At 44.8% G+C, this 22775-nt stretch overlaps 1 protein-coding gene across 5 annotated transcripts in view; it reads right to left on the bottom strand.

The window, feature by feature from the left end:
- top3b (DNA topoisomerase III beta) overlaps positions 1–22775 on the bottom strand; it is a 136938-nt gene that overhangs the window by 10552 nt on the left and 103611 nt on the right. For 4 of the 5 annotated variants that reach the window (XM_061277746.1, XM_061277748.1, XM_061277747.1 and 1 more), the window contains one exon: positions 10663–10763. In XM_061277746.1, the coding sequence (XP_061133730.1) occupies positions 10663–10763 (101 nt within the window). Of the gene's footprint in view, positions 1–10662; positions 10764–18427; positions 18566–22775 lie in introns of those variants that run through there. The other variant, XM_061277750.1, reaches the window with a different exon arrangement.

The following is a 22775-nucleotide window of genomic DNA, read 5'->3' as shown; positions in this document are numbered from 1 at the left end:
GGAGGTTGGATAGGTAAGTGGGAGCCAGGTGGTGAAGGGCTTTGGAGGTGAGGAGTGTCTTGAAGATGATACGCTCCTTAATGGGGAGCCAGTGAAGAGAGTTGGGATCCAATACACAATATTAAAGTTTTTTAAACCCTCCCCAGTACTTTGACGCTACATTAACCTTTACCTTTCCCTTAATAACCATTCCCACATTGTTCTGTGCATGTATTGTACCTTTACAGTAAATAAAAGAAAAAACATGTGATATTGTCACATGTCGCGACTCCTGCACTAGTTGGTGCTTTTTCCCTCACGCATGACCACATGCCGCCTCCTGCACTTGAACTCAGTCACGTCTGCAGTGAAGCACATTGCTCAGAGGCACTCGCCGCGCTATCAGCGTGTATTTAAAGACGGTTTACCTATCACTTATGAAGCCGCAGAGTAGCACATTCGCGAAGGATGAAGCGAGAAAAGGCGAGGGATCACTGTACTACAAAAATTATATATACATGCACACACACGCACGCACGCACGCACGCACGCACGTTCTATTATGTGCTTTCTAAGCTGTGGAGCCAAGGAGTATTTTGTGTAGGAACTTCTTACTAAGAAGGTATGTCATTTTTTTAAATTAAACACAAAAGTTTGCTTTTTACTTTACCTGGAGTCTACTACAATAAAAGTGACAGCTGTTGGCCCTGACCATAAAAACGTCACGATTACAAAATGCTGTTTCTTACAATGAAAGAAAATAATCTATCCCCCTTGACAAACATTAAAATCTTTTAATTTGGTATTGGCAATAATTGTTTGATTTGTTTGGTCAACCTGCCTCAAATAAGTCAATGATGACTCATTGCAGGTCCGCCCATGTCTTTCATTTGGCTTAGGCTTTTAAAGTACTTGACACTGACTAAAAATTACAATTCACTACGGACATGTCATAGCCAGTCAATGACGACTAAAGCTACTTTAAATTCAGACGCAAGGGACACAGAATTAATCTTCAATCAGGTCAAGGACGCAAATTGAGTACTGTAATTTTAGCGGTGAGTCATTTCAAAATACTGTATTTTCCAGACCATAAATCGCTCCGGAGTACAAGTCGCACCAGCCATAAAATGCATAATAAAGAAGAAAAAAAACAAACTGTATTTTTCAGACTAAAAGTCGCTCCGGAATATAGGTCGCATTAGCCATAAAATGCACAATAACGTGAAAAAAACCATATACGTAAGTCGCTCCGGAGTACAAGTCGCATTTTGGGGGAAACTTATTCGACAAAATCCAACACCAAGAACAGACATGAACGAGCAACAACAGGCTAAACGATAGGTATGCTAAACACAAACGAAGAGCTGAGAACGGGCCTGACGTAACATTCAGAGTTATTCCAATAACTATTACATAAATAACACGTTTATAAAACCATCTGTGTCACTCCAATTCATTAAATCCATCGATCGTCCTTTATGGAAACGATGCCGCGTATGCACTGCTGACGTCTAAATATTCTAGATATTCCACAGAGCCATATAACAATATATAAAATATATATCAAATAACTATCATATAAACAACAATATTATCAAACAATCTGTGTCACACCAAATCATTAAATCCATCGATCAAATTCCTCGTCTTTTGTCAACAAGACAAGCCTCGTTGTTGTTCCACAGATCTAGTATATAACTATATTATAGCGTGAACAAAGTACAAGGAAAGACGTGGGTTTGGTAAACGTCTCTTTATTTAACAAAACAAGAGTTGAACTAGCCAACAAGTACTGAACTGTAACGATAAAAACATACAAGTTGCTATACGAAATAAAATATATCAAATAACTATTACATAAAGAGTTCACCACCACACGGCCCCAAGCACCTGCGTCGACTTTCAGGTGTGTGGCGGCGTGGACTTCCACCCCCGGAGGTGGCACTTCCAGCCACGGAGGTGGAAGAGAGCTCCATAGAATAGTACCGGGCGTGCGTAAAAGCCATGTCCGAGCCCCATCCACCGTCCCTGGACAGCCACCCGGCCGAGCGCCGGCCCCCGACTTCAATCCACGGAGGTGAAAGAGAGCTCCGTAGAGTAGCACCGGGCGTGCGTAAAATCCATAATAGTTTTTCAAACCTTCTGTGTCACTCCAAATCATTAAATCCTTCAAACTCTTCGTTCTCCGTGTCACTTGCAAACAAAGCCGCTAATGATGCTGATAGTACGTGGAGCCCTTCGTCATCCCGTGATCGAATCTTTGTCCTATATGTAAACAACCGCCGCGCCACTGACGTCACTTGAAATTCAAATTACAGTACCGTGATTTTCCATGCATAATGCGCAAAATTTAACAGATTTATTGTCCTAAAATCTGGGGTGCGCATTATGCATGGGTACAACAATTTTTGAAGAAAATCTCCCTCGAAATAAAACTTGAAATCACCTTTCTTCTTGTTTGTTGTCAATCGCCCATCGCATTCAGCCATCCTGCCCAACACAGTCAGTAAAATTCATAATTGACGACACATCGTTTGATGCGATGGTGCAATCCTTGGTGTGTTATTGTCAAATATTGTTTGTTTTTTAATCTCCATCGCAGACCGGATATCATACGGAGGCCGCCATGACAATATGCGCAGAACGGATGCGCAAGACACGTCAGCTATATGAAGAGCGAGAGTTCAGTTCTCTACCTATGTTTGTTGTCAATCGCGCATCGCATTCAGCCATCCTGCCCAACACAGTTAGTCAGTAAAATTCATAATTGACGACACATCGTTTGATGCGATGGTGCAATCCTTGATGGTGTGATATTGTCAAATATACTTTTTTTTTAATCTCCATCGCAAACCGGATATCATACGGAGGCCGCCATTACAGATGCGCAGAACGGATGCGCAAGACACGTCAGTTATATAAAGAGCGAGAGTTCAGTTCTCTATCTATGTTTGTTGTCAATCGCGCATCGCATTCAGCCATCCTGCCCAACACAGTCAGTAAAATTCATAATTGCCGACACATCGTTTGATGCGATGGTGCAATCCTTGATGGTGTGTTATTGTCAAATATTGTTTGTTTTTTAATCTCCATCGCAAACCGGATATCATACGGAGGCCACCATTACAGATGCGCAAAACGGACACGTCAGCTATATAAAGAGCGAGAGTTCAGTTCTCTACCTAAATGCGTATTACAGGTAATATTTTATTTCACAACACTTTGCCTTGTTCTTTTCTTCTCTGCTGTTCACTTCAAAGACGCTCCACACGAACACAATGCTCTCGTATCAGACGCTTGCTCGATCACCTGCTCGTTTGCTGTCACAATGTACCCTACGCAAATCCGAAACATTTCTTCGCTATCGAGTTCGCTAGCGCATGCGCAGTGATACTGACCGGCAGAATAACATCCGGTTGTTCCCAAAGATGATCTTTTTTCTGACATAATTTTACGTTTACGGACTTAAGTAAAAGTCAAAATTTGGGTGCGTATTAGACATGGGTAAAGGCTTTTTTTCAGCATCGACATGCCATTTTTAGGGTGCGTATTATGCATGGGGGCGTATTATACATGGAAAATTACGGTAATCCCTTGCTACATTGTGGTTCGTTTATCGCAGTTTAACTTTTGTCCTTTTTTTTTTTGAATTTTGAAAATTTGTAAAAAAATTCACATATAAGTCGCTCCTCAGTATAAGTCGACACCCCCCCCCAAACTATGAAAAAAAAGTGATTTATAGTCCGAAAATTACGGTATTTAGTAAGTCGCACCGGAGTACAAAATACAACACCAAGAACAGACATGAATAGGCAACAACAGGCTAAACGATACAGTATGCTAACGTTACATAAACGAGGAACTGAGAACGTGCCTGACGTAACATATTAACAGTTATTCAACCAAATTTAACATAAATAACAAGTTTATCAAACCATCCATGTAACTCCAAATCATTAAATCCACTGAATTTTTCACCCTCTGTGTCACTTATTAACAATGCCGCTGCTGACTCCATAAGTACATGCGCCGCTGACGTCAGACTCATCGTCAGTTGTGCTTCCAATTATTCCACAGGCTTATATAACTATATTGTAGCATTACCAAAGTACCAGGCAAGTTGTGGGCGAGTAATCGGCTGTTTATTTCACAAAAAAAGAGTTCAACATACGCGCCAAGACATAGTGTGTGTACCAGGGCTGTGGACTCGGTCGGATTTTTGCACCGAGTCCGAGTCCGGCCTCTTGACCATGAGTCCGAGTCCGGCTGTCCATTTTTTCTGTTAATTCATGTGACTGCTTAGTCTTTCTTCAAGGCTAATTTAAATCAAAATCTAAATAATTACAACAGTTTTGTGACAATTACTGACGACCCCTTATTTGGAAAGCGAAAAACCCATGTCGTACGGCGTCAGCACTATGTTGTTTTCAATAAAAACATGAAGAACTCACGTTTGCGTCAGTCAATTTTAATTTTTATAAAGGATTATTCTCATTTGATGTCTTTAAATTCATCCGCGTTCTGCCATTGAAGCGGGGTGCATTCAAAGACCAGTCGTACAGACGGAACACTCAATCACTTCAACAAAACGCAACAATATAATTACGTGAGCTCTTTGCATAAACCTCGACGCAAATAAACTCCTCTTTTTGGGTACAGGCTACAAGGAGTATATATTACAAAGGAGACTTTATACTTAATTGTGATCATCATTCATCCATCCATCAATTTTATTTTATTACTCAGGTATTTTCAAAGCAAATTAATATTGTTGCATTTATTAATTTGCTTTAACATGACAGCGCAATATAATTAAAAGCTGACACGATAGCAATGTCAAACGTGTTAATTTAAGAAAAAGCCACACACGTTTTGTGATCAAATCTTTCATAACGAGAATGATTTGAGTGAATTGATTTTACAATTTTTATCGCCCCTCCCCACCATCTGTCACTTTGCTTGGGACAAAAGGAGCCTTCAGACCTGAAATTTCTTCTCAATTATTCATTCAAATCAACTCACTCAAATCATTCTCGTTATGAAAGATTTGATTACAAAACGTTTCCGTCTGTACGACTGGTCTTTGAATGCACCCCGCTTCAATGGCAGAACGCGGATGAATTTAAAGACATCAAATGAGAATAATCCTTTATAAAAATTAAAATTGACTGACGCAAACGTGAGTTCTTCATGTTTTTATTGAAAACAACAGTGCCGACGCCGTACGACATCGGTTTTTCGCTATAATTCTGTATAATTCGAAGTAGTCCACCCTCACCCAAAGTTAAGGTTTCATGGGAATATTATTGTCATAATTGTCTGGACCATATATGATAATTGTTTAATGGTAGTTATTGATAGATCTTGAAGATGTCAAGTTATAGGTGCATAAGACTATGTTGTTCATGCATCAGGCAGGTTCATTGTAAGAGGGGAAGAGATGTGTATTTTGGGCTAACTCAAATTCCGTAGTAGAAAAACCCCGGAAGTGGGATGGGCAGTCTGTGTTGTTGTGGTACGCCCTGTGAACGCACTGTGAATAAGTAATAAAGCAGTTATCATTCACGTCGTTGTCCGACCTATTCTTGCTATCTAAGAAAATACCTGGAAAATAGTAAGGAGATAACATATATCACGGGTCATTACGACGAGTTTGGTGGAGTTTTTACTGCTTCTTCCAACTCCTATCGCGCTGACTGTAACCTGACACTCTCTGGCTGCGTCCTGCCTTTTTTTTTTTTTTTTTATTGTCGGACTCGGTGGACTCGGTCAAAATAAGCACCGAGTCCGAGTCCGGCAAAAATGACAGAGTCCGACCGAGTCCGAGTCCGAACCGAGTCCACAGCCCTGGTGTGTACCCTCACTCTAACAACGCGCCCAGGCTCTCTCTTCCCGCAATCGGAAACTACAGAATTTTATCTATATACAAGTTACTACACTATAAACTACAGGACTGTCTCAGAAAATTAAAATATTGTGATGAAGTTCTTTATTTTCTGTAATGCAATTAAAAAAACAAAAATGTCATACATTCTGGATTCATTACAAATCAACTGAAATATTGCCTTTTATTATTTTAATATTGCTAATTATGGCATACAGCTTAAGAAAACTCAAATATCCTATCTCAAATTATTTGAATATTTCCTCAGACCAAGGGAAAAAAAAGATTTATAACAGCAAAACAAAATCAAACATTTGAAAATGTCCGTTAATGCACTCAGTGCGTGGTTGGGAATCTTTTTGCACGGATTACTGCATCATTGCGGTGTGGCATGGAGGCAATCCGCCTGTGGCATTGCTGAGGTGTTACGGATGCCCAGGATGCTTCAATAGCGGCCTTTAGCTCATTTGCATTGTTGGGTCTGGTGTCTTTCAGCTTCTCCTTAACAATACCCCACAAATTTTCTTTGGGGTTCAGGTCAGGGGAATTGGCAGGCCAATCGAGGACAATAATGCCATGGTCAGTACACCATTTACTGGTGGTTCTGGCATTGTGGGCAGGTACCAGATCATGCTGGAAAATGAAAATCATCATCTTCATAGAGCACTTCAGCACACACAAAGAAATCGGAATTACGTTTCCACCATCCCACGGTGACAAGACATAGTACACGACATACGTACAAGCAAGCAACACAAAATAAAAACAAGGCACAATGAATGAATAATAAGAGTGATGAATAAATACCGTTTTTTTCCGTGTATAGTGCGCCCCCATGTATAGTACGCACCCTAAAAATGGCATGCTGATGCTGGAAAAAAGCTTGTACCCATGTATAATACGCACCCAATTTTTATGAATGTTTTTTTAAATTTTTTTTTTTTTTTTTTTTTTTTAAGTCCCAAAGATCGTCACACACGCAGGGAGGCAATGGGTCCCATTTTTATAGTCTTTGGTATGGTCTTAACTAGGCTGGATGTCATTTTTTTTGTTGGCGTTGATTTGTCCGACTGCCCCTAAACGCACCACCGCGCTCCGTCCGCGCACGGGAAAGAGGCGGCTCTGTATGGGAGAGACGTTGACGAGGAATAAAAACACCCTTGGAAACCAAAACTTGCCCCTCGTCGTGACTCGGAGCCGCAACAAATGTTTCGGATTTGTGTAGGGTACATTGTGACAGACAGCAAACGAGCAGGTGATCGAGCAAGCTTCTGATACGAGAGCATTGCGGTCACATGGAGCGTGTTTGAAGTGAACAGCAGAGACGAAAGGAACAAGGCAAAGTGTTGTGAAATAAAATATGACCGACCTGTAATACGCATTTTGTTATTTGCTGATTGAAACTGCTAATTAAACTGAATTGAAACTAATAGGTGGAGAACTCAACTCTCGCTCTTTATAGAGCTGACGTGTCTTGCGCATCCGTTCTGCGCATCTGTAATGGCGGCCTCCGTATGATACCCGGTGTGCGTGTGTGCGCATGTGTGCGAGAGCGAGAGAGAGCGAGAGAGAGCGAGAGAGAGAGTGCGAGAGAGAACGCTCAACCGTAGCGCGCCGCCGACCGCGCATTATAGTGACAGAGCCGTCGCTGAAATTTAGAAGATATTTTAAAAGTCCTGATGTACTTTCTAAAATTTAAGTGGACCTCAGTGCGCACTGCGCAGGGAGCTTAATTTGGTGCGGTCGCGCAACCGCAGCGCGCCGGGCGCTCACTGTCGCATTGCTTAAAGAGCGCCTTTGTGTTTTAGGATGAACAGCAGAGACCAAAGGAACAAGGCAAAGTGTTGTGAAATAGAATATTACCTGTAATACGCATTTTGTTATTTGCTAATTGAAACTGCTAATTAAACTGTGAATTGAAACTAATAGGTGGAGAACTGAACTCTCGCTCTTTATATAGCTGACGTGTCTTGCGCAACCGTTCTGCGCATCTGTAATGGTGGCCTCCGTATGACGTCCGGTCCGCGATGGAGATTAAAAAACAAACAATATTTGACAATAACACACCATCGAGGATTGCACCATCGCATCAAACGATGTGTCGTCAATTATGAATTTTACTAAGTGTGTTGGGCAGGATGGCTGAATGCGATGCGCGATTGACAACAAACAAGAAGAAAGGTGAGTTTTATTTCAGGGGAGATTTGTCATGTCTCGTCCCCAGTTTTGCTATGTGTCTAGGTTGCCATAGTTTCTGTTCGCGTCGCCCCTCTCTTCCTGTGTCACCTCAATCGATGTAACGTGTTTTGTATTTAAGTCCTGTCTGCCCCTCGCTCACCGTTGGATCATTGCATGTGTTACTGTCATTCTGTTCCTGTCTTTCGTAATGTCACCCTGTCTTTTTGTTCCACGACTTTGTCGGTCAGTCCTGTTGTTGGTTTTGTTGTACCATGACTTTCTTTAAAAAAAAAAAAAAAAAAAATTTAAAAAAAAGAAATACATTTTTTTTTTTTTGTACCCATGTATAATACGCACCCCAGATTTTAGGACAATAAATTAGTTAAATATTGCGCACTATACACGGAAAAAAACGGTAATAAATAAACGAATAACACAATAAATAAATAAATAAATAAATAAATAAATAAATAAGAGGAGCAAGTGTGAATACAGCAGACAGTCAGAATATAGCGCAAATGTACAGGACGCTACGCTACCATAAACAGCAATATTAAAATAATAAAAGGCTTGCAATATTTCAGTTGATTTGTAATGAATCCAGAATGTATGAAATTATTTTTGTTATTGCATTACAGAAAATAAAGAACTTTATCACAATATTCTAATTTTCTGAGACAGTCCTGTATTTTTCAAATAACTGACATAAATAAGTTTATCGAACCATCCGTGTCACTCCAAGTCATAAAATCCAATAAAATCTTCGTCCCCTTTGTCAATCCGTGCCCTGTGTTATAAACAACTCAGCTGACTCTGGAAATTAGTGGATGGATTCAGACTCATATTCAGTTGCAGTTCCAATTATTCCACAGGCCTAGATCGCCCTCATAGGGTTTAAAGTGAAAACAACATGTGAAGTGATAAACTACTAGTAAGTAAGTAATGTGTTAATGATCAAGGTATAATGTGTTGATAATTTCACATATAAGTCCCTCCTGATTATAAATCACACCCCCAGCCACACTATGAAAAAAAACTGCGACCGGAAAATCCGGTAAGTCTCTTTTTTTCTCATAGATTTGGACAAGTGCCATCCCAAATTTTGGTTTCACTTCCTTCCCAAGAATAAAAAGTACAGAAAAGTACATCATATGATTTCTACACTCTATTGTACTTTTAAATACGTAATTGTATTTTAAACACTTATTAAAACATTTTAAGCGTCACGGCTCCGCTCTGCTCTTGCAGTGTTGACCGGCTGACACACCCCTGGAGCCCAGCGTGAGGGCATCCGCACAAGACATTTATAATTTTATTTTTAAGTACTTTATTGTATTTTTAAAAATTTTAAAGTGTGAACGTGTCATGGCCGCACAAGACTTTTATAATTTTAATTTTAAATACAATAAAGTACAAGTAATAACTTTTAAACACTTTATTGTATCTTTAAATACTTCTTAAATAGCTTTAAAAAGCTTGCTATGCCCTTCTGCTTCAATGATGCAAGACGCGAGCTCGCTGACCGGCTTATCAGCTTGCCTCGTAGTCCTGCTCTGCCGGCATTCCAGACCACCTTGTTTCCTTTAAACTTTGCCCAATTAAGCCCATGTTGCATTTGGTTGTCCTGCCTCATTTGTTACAACAAAACAAAGCGCAATTCAGAGATGCTGAAGATTCTGGTGACACAAACGGAGTGGAAAAGTGGATACGTATAGGAGATTGAGATCTGCTCACACGTTTTGCCTGGTTTGTGATGTTTTCACCGATTCACGACCACAGTCCATTCTGCGCCGTTGAACTGGACTGCCCTTACACCTGTCAATGGACCCCGTGGAGGCTATTTTGTGTGTTTTGGGGTGTTCTCTGATATTGAGGGGTGCTGGTTGGCTGCTGTTACTTTTTTTCCCTTTGTCTTTTTGCTTTGCTTTGCTTTACTTTGCTGGCTTTTATCTTTCGCACTTTCTGGCTTTCCTTGTGGCGCCGTTGTGTGGCAGCCTTATGAGAGCCTATTGAGTTGCGCTCATGCCATCTGTGTGTCTTTTGTATACCCACTCTGTGGTATGGATACTGCTGGGGCCTGAATTTCCCCACCCCCGGGGATCAATAAATGTTCAATCAATCAATCAATCAATCAATCAATCAATGATAAAAATCCGCACTGCACCAAGGCCGCGATAGGTGACCTGCGAAGTAGTGAGGGATTACTGTATTCTCTTACAAATGGTAATTAAACATTAAAACACCTGCGGTTTATAGTCCGGTACATCCTATACTATATGAACAAAACAAGACTTTCTCTTCATTCATTTGAATTAATAGATTTCATTGTGTGCACGCACGCGCACACACACACACACACACACACACACACACACGCGCGCGCGCGCGCGCGCGCGCGCGCGCGCGCACGCACGCACGCACGCACGCACGCACGCACGCACGCACGCACGCACGCACGCACGCACGCACGCACGCACGCACGCACGCACACACACACACACACACACACACACACACACACACACACACACACACACACACACACACACACACACACACACACACACACACACACACACACTGTATATATATTTATACATAACAGGTAATATGCTTACCTGGATGAATTTCATGAATCGACGGCACTTGCCACAGCGAGACATTGGCTTGCCTGTTTCAGCAATTGGTGAAAAGGACACTTCCATCAATTCATCCATACCTGCAAATTAGGAAGGCATATTATTGAATTTCAAGTTGGAGTTCCCCTTGGTACATCTGCACAAATCTGGACACACAAACAAAATACAATAAAATCATAATGAGTTTACATTCTTAAACTTGAAGAATAGAGCTTCACAAGCCTGCCTAAAATGATAGTGTTGTTATCTGAAATCTGTAAATCACCAGAAATATTAAATATGACTCATTTTATTTTAAAATGACATGTTGAGATGATAGAAAGCATGGTTTTAGATGGTTAGACTGTGATTCTAATGACAGTCAATGTAGCATTTCTGGCTGCAAAGACGGAGGATTAGGCAATAGCATGAGACAGTTTAATTACCGTTTTTTTCCGTGTATAGTGCGCAATATTTTACTAATTTATTGTCCTAAAATCTGGGGTGCGTATTATACATGGGTACAAAGAAAAAAATTTTTAATTTATTTTTTTTTTAATTTTTTTTTTTTTTTTTTTTTTTTAAATAAAGTCATGGTACAACAAAACCAACAACAGGACTGACCGACAAAGTCGTGGAACAAAAAGACAGGGTGACATTACCAAAGACAGGAACAGAATGACAGTAACACATGCAATGATCCAACGGTGAGCGAGGGGCAGACAGGACTTAAATACAAAACACGTTACATCGATTGAGGTGACACAGGAAGAGCGGGGTGACACGAACAGAAACTATGGCAACCTAGACACATAGCAAAACTGGGGACGGGACATGACAAATCTCCCCCGAAATAAAACTCACCTTTCTTCTTGTTTGTTGTCAATCGCGCATCGCATTCAGCCATCCTGCCCAACACACTTAGTAAAATTCATAATTGACGACACATCGTTTGATGCGATGGTGCAATCCTCGATGGTGTGTTATTGTCAAATATTGTTTGTTTTTTAATCTCCATCGCGGACCGGACGTCATACGGAGGCCGCCATTACAGATGCGCAGAACGGTTGCGCAAGACACGTCAGCTATATAAAGAGCGAGAGTTCAGTTCTCCACCTATTAGTTTCAATTCACAGTTTAATTAGCAGTTTCAATCAGCAAATAACAAAATGCGTATTACAGGTAATATTTTATTTCACAACACTTTGCCTTGTTCCTTTCGTCTCTGCTGTTCATTTCAAACACGCTCCATACGACCGCAATGCTCTTGTATCAGACGCTCGCTCGATCACCTGCTAGTTTGCCATCTGTCACAATGTACCCTACACAAATCCGAAACATTTATTGCGGCTCCGAGTCACGACGAGGGGCAAGTTTTGGTTTCCAAGGTTGTTTTTATTCCTCTTCAACGTATCTCCCATACAGAGCCGCCTCATTCCCCTGCGCACGGAGCGCGGTGGTGCGTTTAGGGGCAGTCGGAGAAATCAACGCCAACAAAAAAAATGACATCCAGCCTAGTTAAGACCATACCAAAGACTTTAAAAATGGGACCCATTGCCTCCCTGCGTGTGTGACGATCTTTGGGACTTAAAAAAAAAAAAAAAAAAAAAAAAAAATTAAAATAAAATTAAAAAAATTCATAAAAATTGGGTGCGTATTATACATGGGTACAAGCTTTTTTCCAGCATCAGCATGGCATTGTTAGGGGTGCGTACTATACATGGGGGCGCACTATACACGGAAAAAACGGTAGTTTGGCACTTGTGGTATCTTGGTGGCAAGTAACTATATTGAAGTTAAATAAAGAAATTCTTAGTTAAAAATATCCACAAAGTTTTTTTACTGTATATCTGTATCTCTTACATTTGTCTTTTTTTGGGCAGATAACTTGTAAATAGCAAAACACGTACACGCATGAGAGCACACGCACACGTCTCAAGATTTGTTAATAGGTTGTCAAATGTGAAAATGTATTATGAAATATGTAAATAAATGTCTTTGCCGTCCGTCCGTCCTCCTTCCGTCGGGCCTTATATTTTATGAGTTGAACTCCTTTCGTTCAACAAAGTTCTTTTGATCTAGTTCCAGGGATGTCCTTAAACGCCTAATCAGTTTTATGTATCCTTCCTGTCCTTTCTGTTTGTTCTTGCAAGAGGCCTTCACTAGCTATGAGCAGAGCTCCTTCGCACAGGCAACATGTTCTTTATTTAGTTCAAAGGAATTCCTATCCTTTTTGTTAACTCTGTAGTTGTGATTCATAGATTGTTGTTGATCGGAACTGTTTTTCTTTGGTAAGTGTTATAGAAAAGACATACAGTTTGAAGTAGTTGCATGTAGGTTATCCCATCCATCCATCCATCCATCCATCCATCCATCCATCCATCCATCCATCCATCCATCCATCCATCCATCTTCTTCCGCTTATCCGGGGTCGGGTTGCGGGAGCAGCAGCTTCAGGAGGGACTCGCAGACTTCCCTCTCCCCAGCCACTTCATCCAGCTCATCCCGGGGGAACCCAAGGCGTTCCCAGGCCAGCTGAGCGACTCTACTCCGAGCCTCTCCCGGATGACCGAGCTTCTCACCCTATCTCTAAGGGAGAGCCCGGACATCCTGTGGAGAAAACTCATTTCGGCCGCTTGTGTCCTGGATCTCGTTCTTTCGGTCACGACCCATAGCTCGTGACCATAGGTGAGGGTAGGAGCATAGATCGACCGGTAAATTGAAAGCTTTGCCTTTTGGCCCAGCTCTCTCTTTAACACGACGGACTGGTACAGAGTCCGCTTTAATGCCAACGGTGCACCGATCCGCCTGTCGATCTCGCGCTTTATCCTGCCCTTACTCGTGAACAAGACCCCAAGATACTTGAACTCCTCCACTTGGGGCAGGATCTCATCCCCGATCCGGAGAGGGCATTTCACCCTTTTCCGACCGAGGACCATGGACTCGTATTTGGAGGTGCTGACCCTCATCTCGACCGCTTCACACTTGGCTGCGAACCGCTCCAGTGAGAGCTGGAGATCACAACCTGAAGAAGCCATCAGCACAACGTTGACTGCAAAAAGCAGAGACGCGATGCTGCGGTCCGCAAACCGGACCCCCTCAAAGCCTCGGCTGCGCCTAGAAATTCTGTCAATAAAAGTTATGAACAGAAACGGTGATAAAGGGCAGCCTTGGCAGAGTCCAACCCTGACTGGGAACGAATCCGACTTACTGCCGGAAATGCGGACCAAACTCTGGCATCGGTGATACAGGGACTGAACCGCCCTTATAAGTTGGCTCGGCACCCCGTACTCCCGAAGCACCCTCCACAGATCCCCCCGAGGGACACGAAGGCGGGAGTTGAAGCTCTTCCTGACAAGCTGAGGGATCTGGCTTGGGTTAGAGTCCCAGTGGAAGGAACGTGCTAAGAAACACGGAGCTTCTTTTTTGGTAATCCAAAAAGAGTGTCGATTTTTCTTTGTACGTTTTTCCGGCCAAAGAACAGCTTGGGTTCAAGTCCCAGTGGAAGGAACGGGCTAAGAAAAAGAACAGAGCTTCTTTTTCTTAATTGAAGAAGGGCGTAGATTATTTTCTTTTTGTCCGCTGTTCCAAGCTGTTTGCATGAATGTTGTGTGGTTGAGAGAGTGCAACTGGTAGGATAAATTGACTGCAAAGAGAATTTGGTGGAAGGTCAATTTAAACCTGCATTGAGGATCCTCAAAGAAAAGAAGAAATTGTAAAAATTGTATAAACCTAAAAAAACGAATTAAGATGAGAAATAAGAACGGTAAATCCCTAGCTCTTGAAGGAGATGAGAAGTACATGGCAGGTAAATTTCTTAATTGTATGCAATACATGCCAAAGTGGAAGAAAAAGTATGGAGTAGAAGGGAAGTTGAAAGTTGAAGTGTGGAAGATAGTGGTTGATGTTTTGGAGGAGAGTGTAGATAGGACGACAAAGGGACAGAAAAAGAAAAGGAAAGAGAGAGAGTTGGATTGTGCTAGAATGTGGTTGAAAGCTTCACAAGAGAAAAGAGAACAAATTCAAGAGACAAAGAATGGAAAGATAAAAAGTGATGAGACCACGATTCAATTAAGATTTGGAAAAGAATTCTGGGTGCACAGTGGCATCTCATTCGATGATGCAGCTGAGAGTGCTTATCTGCAACATCGTAGAAATGCGCTCCTCACTGTTTCACCCCCCGACTTAGGCAACTGGTGGAAGCAGACGCTGCTTGTGTTGCGCCGATTGAGAAAAGCAAATGTTCTGATGTATTTTATCTAGATGATGGTAATGATCTAGATGAAGATACAACGGTCTTCTTCCGAAGTTCCCAAAGGGGCAGAGGAAGAGTTAGAGACCAACAAGGACGCAGGCCGCCATTCAATTCAAACTCCAGCTCAAATTTGGACTGTTGGAACTGTGGAAAACGGGGACACTTGGCAAGAGTGTGTCGTCGTGTAAAACAATACCAATCAAAGGATGGAGGACGGGGCAGAGGAAGAGCCAAATTTTCAACATGTCAAGCCCCCCCCCCCTTTTCTTTTTTTGACCGCTCATGCTAATACAGAGACATTGTATGCTACATTTAATAGAAACTAGAATTTTGCAATTTCTGGAGAAATTGCGTGTGAAGGCGAAATGTATGAATAACTTTTTCGGGGAATGCTGCCGAACGATGTTGAAACGTGTTGAATTACTTGAGAAATGTAGAATATTTGGAGAATTTGTGGTGAATTTCAAAATTGAAAGTTTGGAATATTTGGTAAGTGGGAAGTTGTGGAATAGGTAGGCAAAAGATGAACAGTTGAAAGTTGGAATGGGTTGAATCGGTTGAAAAATGTAGAAATTCGAGTAGAAAAACGAAATTTTGGAGAATTTGGTTGAATTTCGAATTTGGAATTTTTGGTAAGTGGGAAGTTGTGGAATAGGTAGGCAAAAGATGTACAGTTGAAAGTTGGAACGGGTTGAATCAGTTAAAAAATGTAGAAGTTAGAGCAAATGTTGAATCCCCATAGAGAATGAATGGGAAAATAAAAAAAGCAATTGCGCCAAAATCTTTCTAAATTTGGAAAAAAAAACAAAAAACGGCCTCAAGAGGTTCACTTTTGGGGTAAAAATGTTGAAACGGGTTAAATCGGACAAAAAACGAAAAAGTTAGCGCAATTGTAGCTATTTGGGGCACTTAGTGTTGAAATAAGGTCACTTCTGGGTTGATTCGGGTCATTTCCGGTCTAATGTGGGTCACTTCCGGTTTATTTGGGTCACTTCCGGTTTAAAACAGGTCACTTCCGGTTTAGCTGAGGTCACTTCCGGTTTATTTGGGGTCATTTCCGGTCTAAAATGGTCACTTCCGGTTCATTTGGGGTCACTTCCGGTTTGATTTGGGGTCACTTCCGGTTTACCTGAGGTCACTTCCGGTCTATTTGGGGTCACTTTCGGTTTGATTTGGGCCACTTCCGGTTCATTTTGGGTTCATTGGGGGCACTAGAGGGTCAATCCAAGATGGCCGCCACACTGGAATTGGGGGTCAAGGGTTGAATGTGTAAGCGTAGTGGAAGTGGGGGTGAATGGGAGTGAATGTGGGAAGCATAAGGTGAATGCATTTGGAATGGGTTGAATCGGTCGAAAAATGTAGAAATTACAGTAGAAAAACGAAATTTTAGAGAATTTTGGTTGAATTTCAAATTTGAGAATTTGGAATTTTTGGTAAGTGGGAAGTTGTGTAGGCAAAAGATGAACAGTTGAAAGTTGGAACGGGTTGAATCGGTTGAAAAATGTAGAAATTAGAGTGGAATAACGGAATTTGAGAGAATTTTGGTTGAATTTCAAATTTGAAAATTTGGAATTTTTGGTAAGTGGGAAGTTGTGGAATAGGTAGGCAAAAGATGAACAGTTGAAAGTTGGAATGGGTTGAATCGGTTGAAAAATGTAGAAGTTAGAGGTGAAAAACCAAATTTTGTGAAATGTCGAATGTGCCATTAAGAATGGATGGGGAAAAATTTGTCGGAATTTTGGGAATTTTGCGGAATCGGAAAATTTTCGGAATGAGAAAAATACAAGCCACCCTTTCCTGAATATTTGGAATACGTGAAAAGTGGAATGGAGTGAATCGGATGAATTTTGTGAAAGAAGAAGCGGGACAAAAAAGTGAGGAGAATAAAATATAATAATAATAATAATAAAGTGAAAAAAGTAGAATAACATATGTGTGAAGGCCTTCGCCTTCACACAATTATTGATTGGTTGTGTTCTTCTATATGCAAGCTAAATCTGAGAGGTTGAGTTCTTTAAATTTGAAAACAAAGGAAAGATTCTGATTAATTTGCCAGCAGTTTTTTTTTGTGTGGAGTTTTTTGGATTGGTGGATTGTTCTATCAGGAACCTTGAGTTGAAAATGGTATATGAATGTTGTGTGGAGAGCTTGGATGGATTGGGACCAATGTGATAGAAAGACTCCTCTTTGGAGGCTGTGTGTGAGATGCAAATGAGCATTGATGACTGAATGCCCGACTGAAGGGAAAATACAGGTTGAATGGTTGAAGTTGTTGGAGACTGCTATGGGCAAGTAGTTGAGCGACTTTGAAGGAAGAATGATTTTGAGTAAGTTAGATGCTAGGGAGGAAAGAAAAAAAGAAACAAATACAAACAAAAGAAAAATAAAGGTTGCTTTTGACAAGAGTTGCAAAGAACAGACGAAGAACAGTCCTTGACCCGGCATTTGCGTTTGGCGGTCGTCAATGTGGTTCCAAGACCTGCGTCTTGTGGTTTGTCATTTGTAACGTTTGGCTGTTGTGATCATCCCAAACAGACATAAGTGATTTGTGCTTTTGTTGTTTGTTGTAATTCGTTTGTGGGAGGGCTGCAGGGGCTTGCTCCTTTGGTGTCTCACCTGTGCCTTCCTGCCTTCCATTGTCTCCACTTAGACTTGACTGTGGAGGGGGGAGTGTGGTATTGTGGTGTGAAAAGGGTGTAGGAGCCGGCTCCTGTGGTGATTGATATTGTAATTTGATTGTGGGGAGACTGATGTAGGTGTGGAGCTCTGGACTCTGCGGGTAGCTGTTTGCTGGGTTGGCGCGGGTGGGGGACGACGGCATTGATTATCCCAGTACTGGCCAGGCTGGGATAAATCAGTATGAAAATGCCCCCCCCCCTCTTGCTTCCCTTGCTGTGGCTGCGTGCAGAGTGGGGTCGTACCCACTCCAGGGGTGTGCTGAGTGCGTGGTGGCAAGTGATATTGAAGCAGGGTGATGCCTAGGGAAGGTGTGACAATAGTTGCACGAAGGATAAAAGGCACTGAGGAAAGAAAAAAGAAAAAGTACAACCAAAACGTCAAAAAAAAAAAAAAAAAAAAAAAAAAAAAGGATGGCGTTTGCGCAGCGTTGTTTGTTGGTATTGTTTGTGAGCTGTGTCTCTGCTGTTTTTGTGTTTTCTGTGTGTTGTAAGTGTTATGTGTTAAAAGGATGAAATTGGCTAATATAGGTACACTAAAGAATTTATTAGTCCGTAGTCTATCTGATTTGCACCGCAAACCAAAACGATTTTGTAAAGAAAGGAAAAAAAAAAAAAAAAGGCGAGCAATTTGTTTATGGTCAGAAACTGGTCCCCACTCCTTTAATGCCTGGCCTTGATTAAACACAATTTGAGAGATGGAAAGGACTTGCTTCCTGGAATTGGATGATGAACAATTATGAAATAACGACATTTCAAAGCTAAATTTAAAATTTGAGAATAAGAGAGCGATTGAGTTAGTTAAAGTTAGGAAACTACAACAGTTAACTATTATATTACTTTACCAGCAGTTATTTTGTTGATTTTTTTTTTTCTTCGATTGGTGGATTGGGTCGTCACGTTGGGAAAGGACAAGAAACGATACAAATGGGCAGCTGTATTGAGCCATGGTGTTGTCACGTGCCGTTGACACCTGGCTCGACAGGGGGGATGGAAGGGCAGTTCAGTCAGCTTTATACAACATATGAATCTGATTCGTATTCAAAACGTTTATAAATTTTTTTTTGTAGAGCTTGTTTAACATGTGCTAAACACAATCCACAGGGTTATAATGCCTGGTCATAATAGATGCATTCTAAAAATGGATTGAATTGGCTTCAAACTAAACACTGAATGCCTTAACAGTGACAAAAACGTTATGTAAAGCAATAATACCTTGTCAACAACTGCTGTAGATGTTAAAGGATGGAATCACTATCTCTAAAATTAATGTGGATAGTTTGTTTTAGGTGACTAAGAGTAACTGGTAAAATAAACAATTGATTGCTAATGGCAAAACAAGCTGCAAAGACAGCACAAATAATGAATGTCATGTGTATGGGTTCACAACCAATTCTTTATGTTGTACAGTTGCCATTGATAAAAGATTGTGTGAAATCTGTCACGTCTACTGATTGTGAAATGTGCGACAGAGTGTTCTATATAATATCCCTTGAAGAAAAAAAAGAAAAGAAAAGAAACCTGTCACGCACGGAGTGGAAGATGGAGCAGGGCGACCACGTGCAGCTTGGAAAAGGGTTTATTGCAGGAACTTACAGACTCGGTAACAGACATAACTTGCAACCAAACCAACAACAGATACTGACCGAGATGTGAGACAAAGGGACCGGGTGACATTAGCAATGAACCGACAGGGGAGTGACACAGAGACAGGACTTAAATACATGACTGGAAATGAGAGGCAGGTGAGAATGATCACACTGATTGAGGGAACACAGGAGGGGAGTGGCGACGCGAACCGAAACCATGGCAACCTAGCAAAACTGGGGACCAATCATGACAGTACCCCCCCCACAAGGGACGGCTCCCGACGTCCCAAAATTCCAATCCCTCACGACGCGGGGGGGGCGGGTGGTCAGAGAGCCGCACCCGGGGGGCGGCGACAAGGGGCAGAGAGCCGCACTCAGGCGGCGGCGACTAGGGAAACCACAACACTCAGCGGAGGTCAGGGGCCCAGGGCCACACTCGCGGCACACACTGGGGGCCTGACGCGCAATCGGCAGGAACTTGGGGAACAGAACTGCACTCAGCGGAGGTCAGGGGCCCAGGGCCACACTCGCGGCACACACTGGGGGCCTGACGCGCAATCGGCAGGAACTTGGGGAACAGAACTGCACTCAGCGGAGGTCAGGGGCCCAGGGCTACAATCGCGGCACACACTGGGGGCCTGACGCGCAATCGGCAGGAACTTGGGGAACAGAACTGCACTCAGCGGAGATCAGGGGCCCAGGGCCACACTCGCGGCACACACTGGGGGCCTGACGCGCAATCGGCAGGAACTTGGGGAACAGAACTGCACTCAGCGGAGGTCAGGGGCCCAGGGCTACAATCGCGGCACACACTGGGGGCCTGACGCGCAATCGGCAGGAACTTGGGGAACAGAACTGCACTCAGCGGAGGTCAGGGGCCCAGGGCCACACTCGCGGCACACACTGGGGGCCTGACGCGCAATCGGCAGGAACTTGGGGAACAGAACTGCACTCAGCGGAGGTCAGGGGCCCAGGGCCACACTCGCGGCACACACTGGGGGCCTGACGCGCAGTCGGCAGCAACTTTGGGGAACATGAACCGCACTCGGGCGGCGACTTTGGGGAACATGAACCGCACTCGGGCGGCGACTTTGGGGAACATGAACCGCACTCGGGCGGCGACTTTGGGGAACATGAACCGCACTCGGGCGGCGACTTTGGGGAACATGAACCGCACTCGGGCGGCGACTTTGGGGAACATGAACCGCACTCGGGCGGCGACTTTGGGGAACATGAACCGCACTCGGGCGGCGACTTTGGGGAACATGAACCGCACTCGGGCGGCGACTTTGGGGAACATGAACCGCACTCGGGCGGCGACTTTGGGGAACATGAACCGCACTCGGGCGGCGACTTTGGGGGACATGAACCGCACTCGGGCGGCGACTTGGGGGACATGAACCGCACTCGGGCGGCGACTTGGGGGACATGAACCGCACTCGGGCGGCGACTTGGGGGACATGAACCGCACTCGGGCGGCGACTTGGGGAACCGATGGCGTCGCAGATGGGGCTGTGGCTTGGCTCGGCTGTGGCTCGGCTGTGGCTGTGGCTCGGCTGTGGCTGTGGCTCGGCTGTGGCTCGGCTGTGGCTGTGGCTCGGCTGTGGCTCGGCTGTGGCTCGGCTGTGGCTCGGCTGTGGCTGTGGCTCGGCTGTGGCTCGGCTATGGCTCGGCTCGGCTGTGGCTCGGCTCGGCTGTGGCTCGGCTCGGCTCGGCTCGGCTCGGCTCGGCTGTGGCTTGGCTTGGCTTGGCTCGGCTCGGCTCGGCTGTGGCTTGGCTTGGCTTGGCTTGGCTCGGCTGTGGCTTGGCTCGGCTGCGGCTGTGGCTCGGCTGTGGCTTGGCTCGGCTGTGGCTTGGCTTGGCTCGGCTGTGGCTGTGGCTCGGCTGTGGCTCGGCTGTGGCTTGGCTCGGCTGTGGCTTGGCTCGGCTTGACGTTGGTTTCTTGGGCTTGGCTTGACGTTGGTTTCTTGGGCTTGGCTTGACGTTGGTTTCTTGGTCTTGGCTTGGCTTTCTTGGGCTTGGCTTGGGCTTGGCTTTCTTGGGCTTGGCTTTCTTGGGCTTGGCTTGGCTTTCTTGGGCTTGGCTTTCTTGGGCTTGGCTTGGCTTTCTTGGGCTTGGCTTGGCTTTCTTGGGCTTGGCTTGGCTTGGTTGCTTGGGCTTGGCTTGGCTTGGTTGCTTGGGCTTGGCTTGGCTTGGTTGCTTGGCGTGGATTGGTTGCTTACCGTGGCGTGGCTTGGTTGCTTGGCGTGGCTTGGTTGCTTGGTTTCTTGGGCTTGGTTTCTTGGGCTTGGCTTTGGCTTGGTTTCTTGGGCTTGGCTTTGGCTTTGGCTTTGGCTTGGGCTTGGCTTTGGCTTTGGCTTTGGCTTTGGCTTTGGCTTTGGCTTTGGCTTGGCTTTGGCTTTGGCTTGGCTTTGGCTCGGCTCGGCTTTGGCTCGGCTCGGCTTTGGCTCGGCTTGGCTTTGGCTCGGCTTTGGCTCGGCTTTGGCTCGGCTTTGGCTCGGCTTTGGCTCGGCTTTGGCTCGGCTGTGGCTCGGCTTTGGCTCGGCTGTGGCTTCGCTCGGCGGTGGCTTCGCTCGGCGGTGGCTTCGCTCGGCGGTGGCTTCGCTCGGCGGTGGCTTCGCTCGGCGGTGGCTTCGCTCGGCGGTGGCTTCGCTCGGCGGTGGCTTCGCTCGGCGGTGGCTTCGCTCGGCGGTGGCTTCGCTCGGCGGTGGCTTCGCTCGGCGGTGGCTTCGCTCGGCGGTGGCTTCGCTCGGCGGTGGCTTCGCTCGGCGGTGGCTTCGCTCGGCGGTGGCTTCGCTCGGCGGTGGCTTCGCTCGGCGGTGGCTTCGCTCGGCGGAGGCTTCGCTCGGCGGAGGCTTCGCTCGGCGGAGGCTTCGCTCGGCGGTGGCTTCGCTCGGCGGTGGCTTCGCTCGGCGGTGGCTTCGCTCGGCGGTGGCTTCGCTCGGCGGTGGCTCGGGCTGTGGCTCGGGCTGTGGCTCGGGCTGTGGCTCGGGCTGTGGCTCGGGCTGTGGCTCGGGCTGGGGCTCGGGCTGTGGCTCGGGCTGTGGCTTGGCTGTGGCTAGGCTGTGGCTTGGGCTGTGGCTTGGGCTGTGGCTTGGGCTGTGGCTTGGGCTGTGGCTTGGGCTGTGGCTTGGGCTGTGGCTTGGGCTGTGGCTTGGGCTGTGGCTTGGGCTGTGGCTTGGGCTGTGGCCTGGCTTGGCTTGGGCTTGGCTAGCGGAAGCTGGTGGTGGAGGGGGGTCCAAGCGCTGGTCGCTGTGTTGGTCGGTTCATTCTGTCACGAACGGAGTGGAAGATGGAGCAGGGCGACCACGTGCAGCTTGGAAAAGGGTTTATTGCAGGAACTTACAGACTCGGTAACAGACATAACTCGCAACCAAACCAACAACAGATACTGACCGAGATGTGAGACAAAGGGACCGGGTGACATTAGCAATGAACCGACCGGGGAGTGACACAGAGACAGGACTTAAATACATGACTGGAAATGAGAGGCAGGTGAGAATGATCACACTGATTGAGGGAACACAGGAGGGGAGTGGCGACGCGAACCGAAACCATGGCAACCTAGCAAAACTGGGGACCAATCATGACAGA

The sequence above is a fragment of the Syngnathus typhle genome, linkage group LG5 (assembly GCF_033458585.1).
Source record: "Syngnathus typhle isolate RoL2023-S1 ecotype Sweden linkage group LG5, RoL_Styp_1.0, whole genome shotgun sequence".
NCBI lineage: Eukaryota > Metazoa > Chordata > Actinopteri > Syngnathiformes > Syngnathidae > Syngnathus > Syngnathus typhle.
Note: the sequence above shows the minus strand (reverse complement) of the source record. Positions and strands in the feature narration are given on the sequence as shown.